At 46.3% G+C, this 13,754-nt stretch overlaps 1 protein-coding gene across 2 annotated transcripts in view; it reads left to right on the top strand.

Annotated features, from left to right (window-relative positions):
• LOC123749015 (leukocyte elastase inhibitor) overlaps positions 1 to 13,754 on the top strand; it is a 45,053-nt gene that overhangs the window by 16,087 nt on the left and 15,212 nt on the right. The window contains exons 2-4 of one of the 2 annotated variants that reach the window (XM_069303153.1): positions 2,195 to 2,239; positions 9,989 to 10,312; positions 10,458 to 10,596. In XM_069303153.1, coding sequence (XP_069159254.1) covers positions 9,990 to 10,312; positions 10,458 to 10,596 — 462 coding nt within the window. In that variant the 5' untranslated portion in view covers positions 2,195 to 2,239; position 9,989. The remainder of the gene's footprint in view (positions 1 to 2,194; positions 2,240 to 9,988; positions 10,313 to 10,457; positions 10,597 to 13,754) is intronic. The other variant, XM_069303152.1, reaches the window with a different exon arrangement.

Raw genomic sequence — 13,754 nt, 5'->3', positions numbered from 1 at the left:
AAAGCCTTTGACACAGTACCCCATAAACGGCTGTTAAAAAAGTAGGAGCAACAGGCAGGAGTAAACGGGAAGGTGCTCCAGTGAATAAGGGAGTGCTTAAGCAAAAGGAAACAGCGAGTAACGGTGAGGGGGGGAGACATCAGAGTGGCGAGATGTCACCAGCAGAGTCCCACAGGGCTCAGTACTTGGACCCATCCTGTTTCTAATATATTAACGATCTTCCAGAGGGTATAGACTCGTTCCTCTCAGTGTTTGCTGATGATGCAAAAATTATGAGAAGAATCAAGACACATGAAGATAGACAGAGATTACTGGATGACCTGGACAAACTGGAGGAATGGTATAGAAAATGCCGGCTAAAGTTCAACTCAAGAAAGTGTAAAGTAATGAAATTAGGCAATGGGAGCAGGAGGCTGAACACAAGGTATCATCTGGGAGGTGAAATCCTGCAAGAGTCAAATAGAGAGAAAGATCTGGGGGTTGATATTACACCGAACCTGTCCCCAGAGGTCCACATCAAAGGAATATCAGCGGCATTTGCTAGACTGGCCAACATAAGAACTGCCTTTAGAAACTTGTGTAAGGAATCGTTCAGGACCCTGTATACCACTTATGTAAGACCAATCCTGGAATATGCAGTTCCAGCCAGGAGTCCATACCTAGGTAAACACAAGACAAAGTTAGAGAAGATTCAGCGGTATGCCACCAGGCTCATCCCGGAACTGAGAGGAATGAGCTACGAGGAAAGGCTAAAGGAGCTGAACCTCACATCCCTGGAAAACAGAAGAGTAAGGGGGAGCCGGTCGGCCGAGCGGACAGCACGCTGGACTTGTGATCCTGTGGTCCTGGGTTCGATCCCAGGCGTCGGCGAGAAACAATGGGCAGAGTTTCTTTCACCCTATGCCCCTGTTACCTAGCAGTAAAATAGGTACCTGGGTGTTAGTCAGCTGTCACGGGCTGCTTCCTGGGGGTGGAGGTCTGGTCGAGGACCGGGCCGCGGGGACACTAAAAAGCCCCGAAATCATCTCAAGATAATCTCAAGATAAGATAGGGGAGACATGACAACCACCTACAAAATTCTCAGGGGAATTGACAGGGTGGACAAAGACAAACTCTTCGGCACGGGTGGGACACGAACAAGGGGACACAGGTGGAAACTTAGTACCCAGATGAGCCACAGAGACGTTAGAAAGATTTTTTTCAGTGTCAGATTAGATAATAAATGGAATGCACTAGGAAGTGATGTTGTGGAGGCTGACTCCATACACAGTTTCAAATGTAGATGTGATAGAGCCCAGTTGGCTCAGGAATCTGTACACTAGTTGATTGGCAGTTGAGAGGCGGGACCAAAAAGCCAAATCTCAACCCCAGCAAGCACAATTAGGTGAGTACACTTCTTCCCCATCCTCGAAGTTCTTCCATTTACTTCTTCCCAAACAAACCTGCAATTCCATTACCATGCCAAGAAAAATGTTTTCCTGACAAAACATAAGTAATAAACCTATATCCTAGTATTAAAACTTGCCCTCTGACAATGCTCCGCGCTGTCCAACTGTAATGGGTGCTCCCCCCATCCTGGACGGATCCAAGTTGGAAACATGTCTTGACACGCCACTGGGAGCTTTTCTTCCGGCCATGTCACTGGGTGCCGCTTCTCCTCAGTTGCTCACCAGACACGGAAGTGTGAAGGTGCACCGCTCCTGCGGCCAGCATGTCCACTCAACTCCAAACCCCTATATTTGCTAACTGGCTCAATAAAATTACTACCCTATATATACACATGTTCACTATGATCGCTGGGCACATGATCAAACACTGATAGCTAATCTAACAACTGATTAAACAGGCTTAATACAGGGATCTATGACACAGGGCGCTCACTCCCTGGTGCTCAACATGACACAAAAATCGCTATAAGACTGCTTCACAAGGCTTCTTCTAGTCCTGACTTGAGTACATTGAGTCGCCCAGCAGGCTCCACAACAGAAACGCCTGCTTACTTCCTTCCTCTTGAAGGAGCACACACAATTAAAATTCCACAAAGGCGCGACCAATGCTCACTTCTAGGTCGCCTCTAATTTATCCAAATCATAGAGAAACGGTGTACTGTGTCCCCAACGGTTTCCTCACACTTGCGAACAAGTAGCCTTCGCTCCACCACTATCACAAGGAACTATTTTCTTCTTCCTTTCAGGAGCTCAACAAAGTACAACCATCTCTGACAACTGCTGTAGCTCAGGTGAGGTCACAACGTCCTGCTAGCTTCATGTCATGTCACCAAAGTATCGACATCACATTTCATGTTACTTATTACCAGATGCTCGTCCTCTGCTAGTATTTTTAAATTATTCACTGGAATTTTTTTTTCTCTGACTTCTTAATCTCAGGTCCAGAAAGCAGAATAACTCTCTCTGGGTAGACTCGCTCCACCATGCTACATGGGGTTATAAAAGGGGGAAGGGAGGGTTGACTGAGCATTTGAGTGGGGGCAGGGAGGGTGAGGGGTAGGTAGGGTTTCTGTGTGGCAGAGGGTGGTGGTATTGTCCTCCCTCTGGTGTTGCTGGGATGCTGGTTGTGGTTTCCCCCCTTGCCTCTGGGAATGTTGTGTTGGGGGCTGTGATTTCCTGGTTTTCTCCTCACACACTGTACTTCATCCATGCTTCTGCTGCCATGGCTCTCTCCTCCCTTGACCTGTCCCTCTGGAGGAATACTTTTTGTATTCTCCCACATATTGCAGATGGCTCTTCCTTTCTAGAATATCCTCCTTCATGGTCTTGTTTACAAACACTATCTTTATCAGGCGGTCTCTGTCCTTGTTGTACCAGCACAACCTGAAAAACCTCCTCAATGTTTTTTTCAGCCCCTTCCATCTTTAACCCCTTTAGTATTCCATTCACTCCCTCTCTGTCCTTACTATTCCATTTTTGCCTATTGGGGCCTTCCTGTTACACACACAAATCACAATAGTGTGATGCGTCAAATGAACAAATCCACAAGGGCCGTGATGAGGGCTCGAACCTACATCTTAGCAGATCCCAGAGGCTGCCTTAATCGACTAGGCCATGACATGGTCAAAATAATTGCAACCGGGAGTTCATTTTCCTTCTCATGGATCCTGCAGTCTCTCCACGACACAAACCCAGGGTTTTACACAATTCCCCCATGCACTCGGGCTCTGTCAGATCCTCTCAGACATAGGTTCGAGCCCTCATCATGGCCCTTGTGAATTTGTTCACGAGCCTTCGTGTTCTCTGATGCCCAGAGCTGCCACTGATCTTTTTCTTTCTAGCAGCTGACTGGTGCACCTTGCTGCTTCCTGTGAGGTAGCTGTTTGCGTGGCTACCTCCCTCACTGTGGCCATTGCTTCTGAGCTCTTTTCCAGTATTTCAGCAATTGTTTCATGTACAGAGGCATTCCTTTCCGATGAACCATTTCCATCATCCCTTTAGATGATTATCTGAGGTTCAGGCTCCATATTGTTCTCACTGAGGGTTTTTATCTCCTCCTTTGCTGGGTCAACTCACTTTGCAGGTTGTTTATTTTATACTTCATTTCATGCATCTCCTTCCTGATTTCCTCCCAAACTTGGGAGAACATTTCCTTCATTAAGTCAATTTAACTTTTCCCTGTGCTCTTGGTGTTTGTGTATTTACCTAGTTACTCACCTAGTTGTGTTTGTGGGGGTTGAGCTCTGGCTCTTTAGTCCCGCTTCTCAACCATCAATCATCTGATGAACAGATTCCTGCGCCTACTGAGCTTCATCATATCTACATTTGAAGCTGTGTATGGAGTCTGCCTCCACCACATCACTGCCTAATGCATTCCACCTGTTAACTATTCTGACACTGAAAAATTTCTTTCTAATGTCCCTGTGGTTCATTTGGGTACTTAGTCTTCACATTTTTCCCCTTGTTCCTGTACCACCCATGTTAAAAAATTTATCCTTATCTACTCTGTCAATTCCTCAGAGAATTTTGTCGGTAGTGATCATGTCTCCCCTTACTCTTCTGTCTTCCAGTGTCACCGTATGTGTGTGTGTAATTACCTAAGTGTAATTACCTAAGTATAGCTACAGGATGAGAGCTATGCTCGTGGTGTCCCGTCTACCCAGCACTCTTTGTCATATAACGCTTTGAAACTACTGACGGTCTTGGCCTCTACCACCTTCTCACCTAACTTGTTCCAACCGTCTACCACTCTGTTTGCGAAAGTGAATTTTCTTATATTTCTTCGGCATCTGTGTTTAGTTAGTTTATATCTATGACCTCTTGTTCTTAAAGTTCCAGGTCTCAGGAAATCTTCCCTATCGATTTTATCAATTCCTGTTACTATTTTGTATGTAGTGATCATATCACCTCTTTTTCTTCTGTCTTCTTGTTTTGGCATATTTAATGCCTCTAACCTCTCCTCGTAGCTCTTGCCCTTCAGTTCTGGGAGCCACTTAGTAGCATGTCTTTGCACCTTTTCCAGTTTGTTGATGTGCTTCTTAAGATATGGGCACCACACAACTGCTGCATATTCTAGCTTTGGCCTAACAAAAGTCGTGAACAATTTCTTTAGTATATCGCCATCCATGTATTTAAAATAATTCTGAAGTTAGAAAGCGTGCCATAGGCTCCTCGCACACTATTCTTTATGTGGTCCTCAGGTGATAGTTTTCTATCTAGATCCACCCCTAGTGTGTGTGTGTGTGTGTGTGTGTGTGTAGTGGGTGAGTGTCTATAGTGGGTGAGTGTATAGTGCCTCACCACCACACATCACCAACACCCATCACCACTACCCATCACCACCGCCTATCAACACCACCTCTCACCACCACCCATCACCACCATCCATCAACACCACCCATCACCACCACCCATCACCACCGCCCATCACTTGCACGCATCACAACCACCCATCACCACCATCCATCAACACCACCCATCACCACCACCCATCATCACCACCCATCATCACTACGAAGCCTCACCAACACCCATCACCACCACCCACCCATCACCACTGTGAGGGATCTAGATCCCTCAGCTAGTTTTCCTAGTTTCTAGATTAGGCTAGTCACTCTAGAAACTGAAGCTTTCAAAATAACATATGCTTGTTGGGTGTTGAATGAAAGCTTATGTTATGGACTATCATTTGTGAGTAGTTAGAAGTCTGTGATTGCTCTGTAGAGAGAATTACAGAAATTTTTATGTTTCTGTGAAATAGGATGAGGAAGTACTTGACTAAAACCGTTAGAGGTGGGGGAAGAGTGGAGCAAACGTTGCCTTTCCCCCCCACATGGGAGACATCACGCCACTCTCCTTAGGCCTCCCCCTCCTTGTGACATCACAGGACGCTCGAGGGTGAGTGAGCCTGATTGGTTTAGGCATGTGTGCTCCAAGCCTAGTTTTGGCGCGAAGAGCTATGGTTGGATGCGGCACGAGGGAGCCGTGCCGGCTCCAGGCTGATTGGTCAAGACGAAGTAGGGAGAAGGTATGGGCATTTTGAGTTTCCCTAGCGCGGGAAATCGTCAGTCTGAGCAGGGTAGCAGGCGCACTAGGACGTGTCTGGGTGGAGGGGGGAAGTTTTCCCCCTCCACCCCCGTTAATCGCTTCTCTCGTCCAAATTACTCATCGAATATGGCACTCCTGCCATCAGGGGTTGTGTCAAGGCCCAATTAGGTGAATTGGGGCCAAGGATTTACGGAAGGAACAGAAAAAAAGCTAAAGAGACAGTTGACTGGGTTCACCCATGAGGCAGCTGGAGCCTCATGATGTAACAGGTGGGTCGAGTATCCTGTCTAGTGGCAATGGACGATTGGTGTTGGGCAGTGTAAGTGTGTGTGATATTACAGGCCCATGTTGGACTTTGCTTTCTGCCAGGCTGCGTCAGTGTGGGGACGCCGCCGGCCATTGTAACCCCAGTGTAGAGCAAGGTTGTGATTCCCAGCTGCGTGGGTACTCCTGTGGGCGGCAGCCTGCCAGCCTGAGGCACCCATGTGCGCGCCCGCCCGTGCCGCCCACCTTGGCCAGCTGCTTGGGGGGGGGGGGGGGGGGGAGGGCCACCCGCGCAGCCAAATCCCCACCCCCACCCCGCGCACCAGCTCAGCCGGCTGGGGTGCTATGACGTCATGCGCTACCCGTGGCCACCCCCAGGCCACCCAGCGGCTCGGCCCGGCCCGTGCGCGGCCACCCGCGCAGCCAAACCCCATCTCCCCCTCTCAGCTCGGGAGGGGCGCTGTGGGCCACGCGGTGGCCACATGCCTTGGCCACTTTCCCGGGACAGCCTAGGGCCACATCTTGTCGACGCATGGGGAGCAAGCAAGCTAAGTGTTGACAGCTAGTGTGGTAGTTGTGGGAAAAATAAGGGTTGTGATAGGACTATTATCATTGTGTTACAGTGTGATGCATACCGGTGGAAATTCACGGAAAGATTTGTCTCAGAGCCTCGCCAGGCTAGAGAAGCAGCTGAGTGACAGCTGTCAGTAGGGTCCAGATGACTGATAGGGCGGTACCTGGAGATAGATATTATACATGGGACCACACTGTAGTATCATAATGTATATATATATAGTAGACTGACTAGAGTATGTAACCGGTCAGTGTAGAGATTTACCATATAAGTGATCCAGCCTGTCGATTCTATATAATCGCTCAGACTGGATTAATGCCATAGAGTACCGTAAAATTATAATCATTAGAGGTAAGCAGGCCCGGTTGCAGGGATGTTAATGGGGGGCCCCTGAGGTCTGTGTAGTTAGCTACATTTACTTGATGATATAATTTTCATTGATTGTGTGAATGCCATTTCTATGTGTTCATTTGCATGTTTATGTACTGTGTTGTGTGGTAAGTCAGTAGATGTTGTTGCTGACTGATTGCCTAATGATGTCATTAGCATGAGGGGTATGCTGACGGCATCATTATGTTGCAGGTTTGTGCAGTGTTGTTATCAGTTTATACGATATTATTGCCCCAGGAACTGTGTTGAGGGTTTAAGGGACCTCTAGGATTATTCAGGGGAATTCACAGTACTTAATGAGAGCAGGCAATTGATGGGTTAATTGCCTTGCTGAGGTAAGTGTGTGTGTGTTCACAGTATTCCTTTGCAATCGGGTGCAAGAAGATAAGGGGGGGCAGTAATATTCGTATACTTTTGTGTGTTGCACAACCGTGTGTCATTATTGTGTGGGCACAGTAATTAGCGAGTTGCAGTAGCCGCAACAATATGTGGGCAGTGCTTTTATGATGTTGCATGCCATTGTAGTGTGACCTATGTAACGCTGGGGTTACTTTGTTTCTTTAAGTTGTGTTGAGGACTTAAGGATTCAGTGAGTTAATTAAGTAAGGGGTAATTAACTGGATAAGGGGTGCACACTTAGTATTGTGGAGTGAGTGAGGGTTGTTAAGAGAGAACAGTGTTGAGCTTGAGTGAGATACGTCTCGGGAGCAATTAATTGTCCGTGTGACAACTAATTGACCACTCTAGCTAATTATGTAATTAGCCTTCTCATCATGAATTCACGTAGTGGGAGAGGATCTGTCAGAGTCTGTCAGTATTTGTGTTAACGTAATATGCTCGAGACTAATTACCTTTCTGGGGTATAGCAATTAGTGGCTCAGGTTAATTAGTGGAGTAATTAACATTGGAGAGCTCCGGTGACTCGGTAAAGCGAGGTCATGGAGCTAGCATAAATCGTTGTATTAATCATATCCTGTCTGAGGACAGTGGATTAGTGGCACATCTTGTTAATTAGGGTAATTAACTCCTTTCCCGTGAATTCACAGTGTTTGATGAGACCTGCTTAGGCAGTGCTGAGTGAGACGTATTTATGGATGATTAATTATCGGTCCTGGTGACAGTTAATTAATTGCTCAGAAGTAATTAGGGACTTAATTAGGGTAATTAACTCTCACTAGTAATTTTTTGACACAGACTGTGGAGAAGCTACCAAGTTAGGGTAGGCTTAGTTAACGTAACTCAATGGGGATGTAATTAATGATCCGTTTGACCTTAATTGAGAATTACTCACTGAATACTTGCTAGGAGTGAAGTGTGATGTAATATATGTTTGAGTTATTGTTAACAAGAGAGAGACAAGTGTTGAAGATTAACGTAGAGTATCATCATGTTGTTGTCTAGTGTGAGACAATTGTTTGTGATTACCGTAGTACTTTGTTGCTGACTGCTGCGATCAGTCAATTAACGTAATTAATCACTTAAGGCAATTTCTTTTGGTTGTCGTCTGGTGACGAGAGTAGAGTCATCTAGGAATTTGTGGAGCTGTGTCCCAGAATCCCGCCTTGCCTGTCTTTGTTACTGTTTACAACAGTGCAACTTCTTGTTGGGAGTTGCAAAGAGTGTTCACACTGGGTTTTGATAGGGAGGGGGTCACTGTTGGACTACCCTCCTAGTTACGTGGGTCTCTCCTGGGGGGCGGGAGGACCCCTAAGTTTGTGATTATAGTAGCTGTCAGGGAAACCGAGACACTATTGATTGCCTGCTTGTGTCTTTGTCTTCAGTGAATATCCTTCATTTGTTCAGTTAGTTCATGTTGTCAGCCCGAAGTGTCAGCAAGATGGAGCCTGCTGTCACTTCTCGAGGGGCTGTTGAATAGCTGTGTTGCAAATGCCACTTGATGTACAATAACGTAACCATTCGCTGTGGTGTAACTTAGTCTGTGATATTTTTCTTTGTTTTGCAATATTGCGTCATCAGTGGGCACACCTGTGTTCAGGTTAGTTCAGTATGCAGCCTCACAGCAAGGGTTGCTAGTTAGCTGTTTGTTATCGTGCCACTGGATGGACTTTAACGTAACATAAACTCGGTAATGTAGTAGTTAGTCTCTTGTTATTAATAAATTGTTATGTTATAGAAAACGGTCTTTGATGTCAACCCTTCAACCATATTATTCCACCATATTTCTGCATATTATTAAATGTTGATGTGATCTTGATAAGGCGGCTGTTCTTGGGATTTCGAATTCCAATTCATAGTGCCACATCAAATATAAATATTTGATTGTGAGAACCCGTCGATTACCCTTTATTAGTTTTAACGTCCTGTTTATTTAGGAGGAGCCAGCGGCCTATTGTGGACAGGTTTTCACCCTTGGTGGTGGAGGCCTGGCGGTTTGCTCCCGCTTTTCCTTTTTCTATTGGACTGATGCTTAACTGCCGTGAGCAGACTTTAAACTTGTAGTCCACCTCCTAAGGGAGGTAGGCGTAGAGAAAAATCTTACAACCACCACCCATCACAACTGCCCATCACCAGCACCCATAACCACCACCCATCTCCACCACCCATAACCCCACCCATGACAACCACCCATCACCACCACTCATCACCACCACCCATCACCACCACCTGTCACCACCACCCATAACCCCCACCCATGACAACCACCCATCACCACCATTCATCACCACCACCCATCACCACCACCTGTCACCACCACCCATCACCACCACCCATCACCACAACCCATCACCACCACCCATCACCACCACCCATCATCACAGCCCATAACCCCCACCCATGACAACCACCCATAACCACCACTCATCACCACCACCCATCACCACCACCCATCACCACTACCTGTCACCACCACCCATCACCACAGCCCATCACCAGCACCCATCACCACCACCCATCACTAGCACCCATCACCATCACCTGTCACTACCACCCATCACCATAGCCCATCACCACCACTTATCACCACCACCCATTACCACCACCCCTCACCACCAATCATACCCACAACCCATCACCATCATCGATCACCACCATCACCCAAACCCCCCTCCCCCCGCTCCCCCCCTCCTACCCCCCATCACCACCACCTATCACCAACAAAACTATTACACCACAACTCTCCTCAGACGACTGCGAGCTTCTACTTATAAAAATATTTAATTCAATAAGATATTGGTATTTGTAATATAATAAAGTAGTCATCAGTGTTGGTGGAGCGCCGCTGCTACAGTCCTCTTCCCCACAGTATGAGGAAGCTGTGGTGTGCAGCAGTGTTGGTGGTGACGCTGGTGAGTGTGGTGAGGCCTCAGTGTATCTCCAACAATGACAAGCTGGTGGTGACCTCCCCACCTGACCTGGCCCACATCACCCCCTTCAGCTTGGACCTCTTCAAGCAGCTCTATCCATCCACCGCCACAGGAAACTTTTTCTTCTCGCCCTACAGCGTGTGGACCGCCCTGGTCCTGGCCTACTTTGGGTCTGCTGGCAGGACTCGTCAGCAGCTGCAGGACACCCTTCGTCTCAGAGACCCTTCAACCACTCTGGCTACCTACAGGGCCCTCGACCGTCTGTGAGTCCACTCACATTCCTCACTTGTCATCTTAATTACTATCTTTTGTACTTAAACAATTAAAATTAGTATTACATTTATCTGTATCAACGTGCGATGTTTACCAATATTTGTGGTATATATATTGTTACTTATGAACGCGCAGGTATGCTGAGAGACAAGCCAACACCACAGAGTATGTGATAGACTTGGCCAACAAGATATACGTGGACGCAGACTTCGCCCTTCGGGAGTGCGTGAGGGAGGTCCTCCCTACGGAGGTGCAGACAACCAACTTTAAGAAGGTGTGATATATTCTGCATGCAGGCGGCAGTACTGTAGTTAACTTGTGACTGTTGGAGTGTGTTGGTTCACTCAGATCACCGACCCTTGTTATTGCACAGATGGATAGTGTCATCACGTGGGAACCCTTGACAGCACTACTGCACCTGTTCTACTGAGCGTCTCAGCACCACAGCTGAGACCCTCTGACACACCCTGTATTGCTCTCAGCAGCACCAGTAAACACAGCAGCAACATTACAGCTGCGACACTCTGACACACACCATGTACTGCTCTCAGCAGCACCAGTAAACACAGCAGCAGCACTACAGCTGAGACACTGACACACACCATGTACTGCTCTCAGCAGCACCAGTAAACACAGCAGCAACATTACAGCTGCGACACCCTGACACACACCATGTACGGCTCTCAGCAGCACCAGTAAACACAGCAGCAACACTACAGCTGAGACACTCTGACACACCCTGTACTACTCTCAGCAGCATCAGTAAACACAGCAGCAGCACTACAGCTGAGACACTGACACACACTATGTACTGCTCTCAGCAGCACCAGTAAACACAGCAGCAGCACTACAGCTGAGACACCTCTGATACACACACCATGTACTCCTCTCAGCAGCACCAGTAAACGCAGCAGCAGTTCTACAGCTGAGACACCTCTGACACACACTATGTACTGCTCTCAGCAGCACCAGTAAACACAGCAGCAGCACTACAGCTGAGACACCTCTGATACACACACCATGTACTCCTCTCAGCAGCACCAGTAAACGCAGCAGCAGTTCTACAGCTGAGACCCCTCTGACACACACCATGTACTGCTCTCAGCTGCATCAGTAAACACAGCAGCAGCACTACAGCTGCGACACCCTGACACACACCATGTACTGCTCTCAGCAGCACCAGTAAACACAGCAGCAACATTACAGCTGCGACACTCTGACACACACCATGTACTGCTCTCAGCTGCATCAGTAAACACAGCAGCAACATTACAGCTGCGACACCCTGACACACACCATGTACTGCTCTCAGCAGCACCAGTAAACACAGCAGCAACACTACAGGTGTGTGTGTGTGTGATCCTCTATCCATCTATCATTCTATCCGTCCAGCTTATTTTTCCAACTATCATTGTATCCATCCATCTACTCTTGTAGATGTTTAAGTGTTTAAAGTGTTTCTTTAGAATTGTTATTATATAATTAAATGGACTGTATTAATAATAGTTTCTTGTCAGGTATTTCCACTTACACAAATTTATGGGTTAGATTGATAACATTAAATTTGAAATTGAAATAATATTAATTCAATGAATTAGTTAGTAAGTTACACTACTATTGGTTAATGGTGAGAACTTTGTGGCTTAGCTGGAAAGACGTATCCTTCCTAGGTCAGTCCAGACACGGAGTAGATAACGTGGATCAAACATGCAAAATAGACCTCGTGGTCCCTGCGTCCAGTACTCCCACGTGTTGAAACTGATGTGGTACCCTCTCACATCTCCATCGTATATGTGCCAACAATTTACGGTATACTAATTGCTACAACTTACTATTCACATTGCAATTATATTCAAGGCAATACCCAATGGAATTAAATGAAGCTTACTTGGTTTATTTGTAGGGCATGCCTCCTAACCCGGCTGAAATTCTAATCTTATAGAGCTCGTAACAAAAGAATAAAGCTTTCAACTGGGACAAGTTCTCTCGTGGTTGGAGGATGTGGCAGTCCGATGTATGGTAACTTGTTCTAGGACAAGTCTCAGCTGCTCAACTTGCCCCTTCGAGAGATACCCTTCTCTTATAAGTACAAATATGGCGGTAAAAGGGAGTATTATGGTATATCCAATCGTCAACAACGCCATGTGCTCAGCTACTGCCGCGGTGCGCGGCGTCCTACCTCCTCCCTCACAGCTTTTTTTTTTTTAATTTATATATACATGAGTTCTTACATTCTTGTACAACCACTAGGACGCATAGCGTGTCCGGCAAGTCCTTAATCCTATGTTTCCTGGAATACGACCCCCACGAAGAATCGTTTTAACAATAAGGTACCCATTTTACTGTTGAGTTAATCAGAGGCTACAGTTAAGGATCTGCGCCCATTAAATCCTCCCCGGTCAGGATACGAAGCCCAGGACAAAGCGCACGCGGAACGCCAGGCGAGCGTCTTACCACTACGCCACGGAGACTGCTATCTAACGGAGGAGACTGCTATGTAACGGAGACTGCTATCTAACGGAGGAGACTGCTATCTAACGGAGGAGACTGCTATGTAACGGAGACTGCTATCTAATGGAGGAGACTGCTATGTAACGGAGACTGCTATCTAACGGAGGAGACTGCTATATAACGGAGACTGCTATCTAACGGAGGAGACTACTATGTAACGGAGACTGCTATCTAACGAAGACTAGCTTATAGTCACGACACCTCTTTCCGGTGTAAATTTACATATGAGAGGAGGTAGATGCTAATTTATGAGCGATTTTATAATCCTCAATTATTATGAACAGTTTTATACTGTTTCTGACAGCCTACCGCAAAGAGTTCAATAATTTAGGAAGAGTTATATTAAGCTAGAATTCCCAGTATGATCCCTCCTCCTTCTCCATGAAACATTTATTCACGGTAGTTTTAAATTTTACTATAAGAGGAAGTCAAGGAATTCATCCTATTTATTAATGGAACTCAATCTAAGATGGTAATCGCGAATAAAGGCAGATTGTAGATGAAGTTTTATGAAGTGTTAGGCAAAGGAATAGTCACCGCGAACATGTGGCGACTGACCCGATCATCCCTTTGCATGTTCTAGAACTTCTAAACCCTCAATTATCAGATTATTAGTACGGTAAGTTAGATTAGTGTTTTAACGCAACGGATTTTATCTTATTGTATCATGGGTTAGCATTTGGGGTGTCGGAAATTTCCGACAACTCTATCCATCTATCATTCTATCCATTCATCTATCATTCTATCCATCCATTTATCATTCTGTCCATCCATTTATCATTCTGTCCTTCCATCTGTCATTCTGTCCATCCATCTATCATTTTGTCCATCCATCTATCTCTGGATGGTTATCCATCTATTCATCCATGTATTCATCCATCTATTTATTAATTATCTATTCATTCATCTATCCGGCCATCT

This window comes from Procambarus clarkii, chromosome 49 (assembly GCF_040958095.1).
Source record: "Procambarus clarkii isolate CNS0578487 chromosome 49, FALCON_Pclarkii_2.0, whole genome shotgun sequence".
NCBI classification, from domain to species: domain Eukaryota; kingdom Metazoa; phylum Arthropoda; class Malacostraca; order Decapoda; family Cambaridae; genus Procambarus; species Procambarus clarkii.
This window is presented reverse-complemented; position numbering and strand designations above follow the sequence as displayed.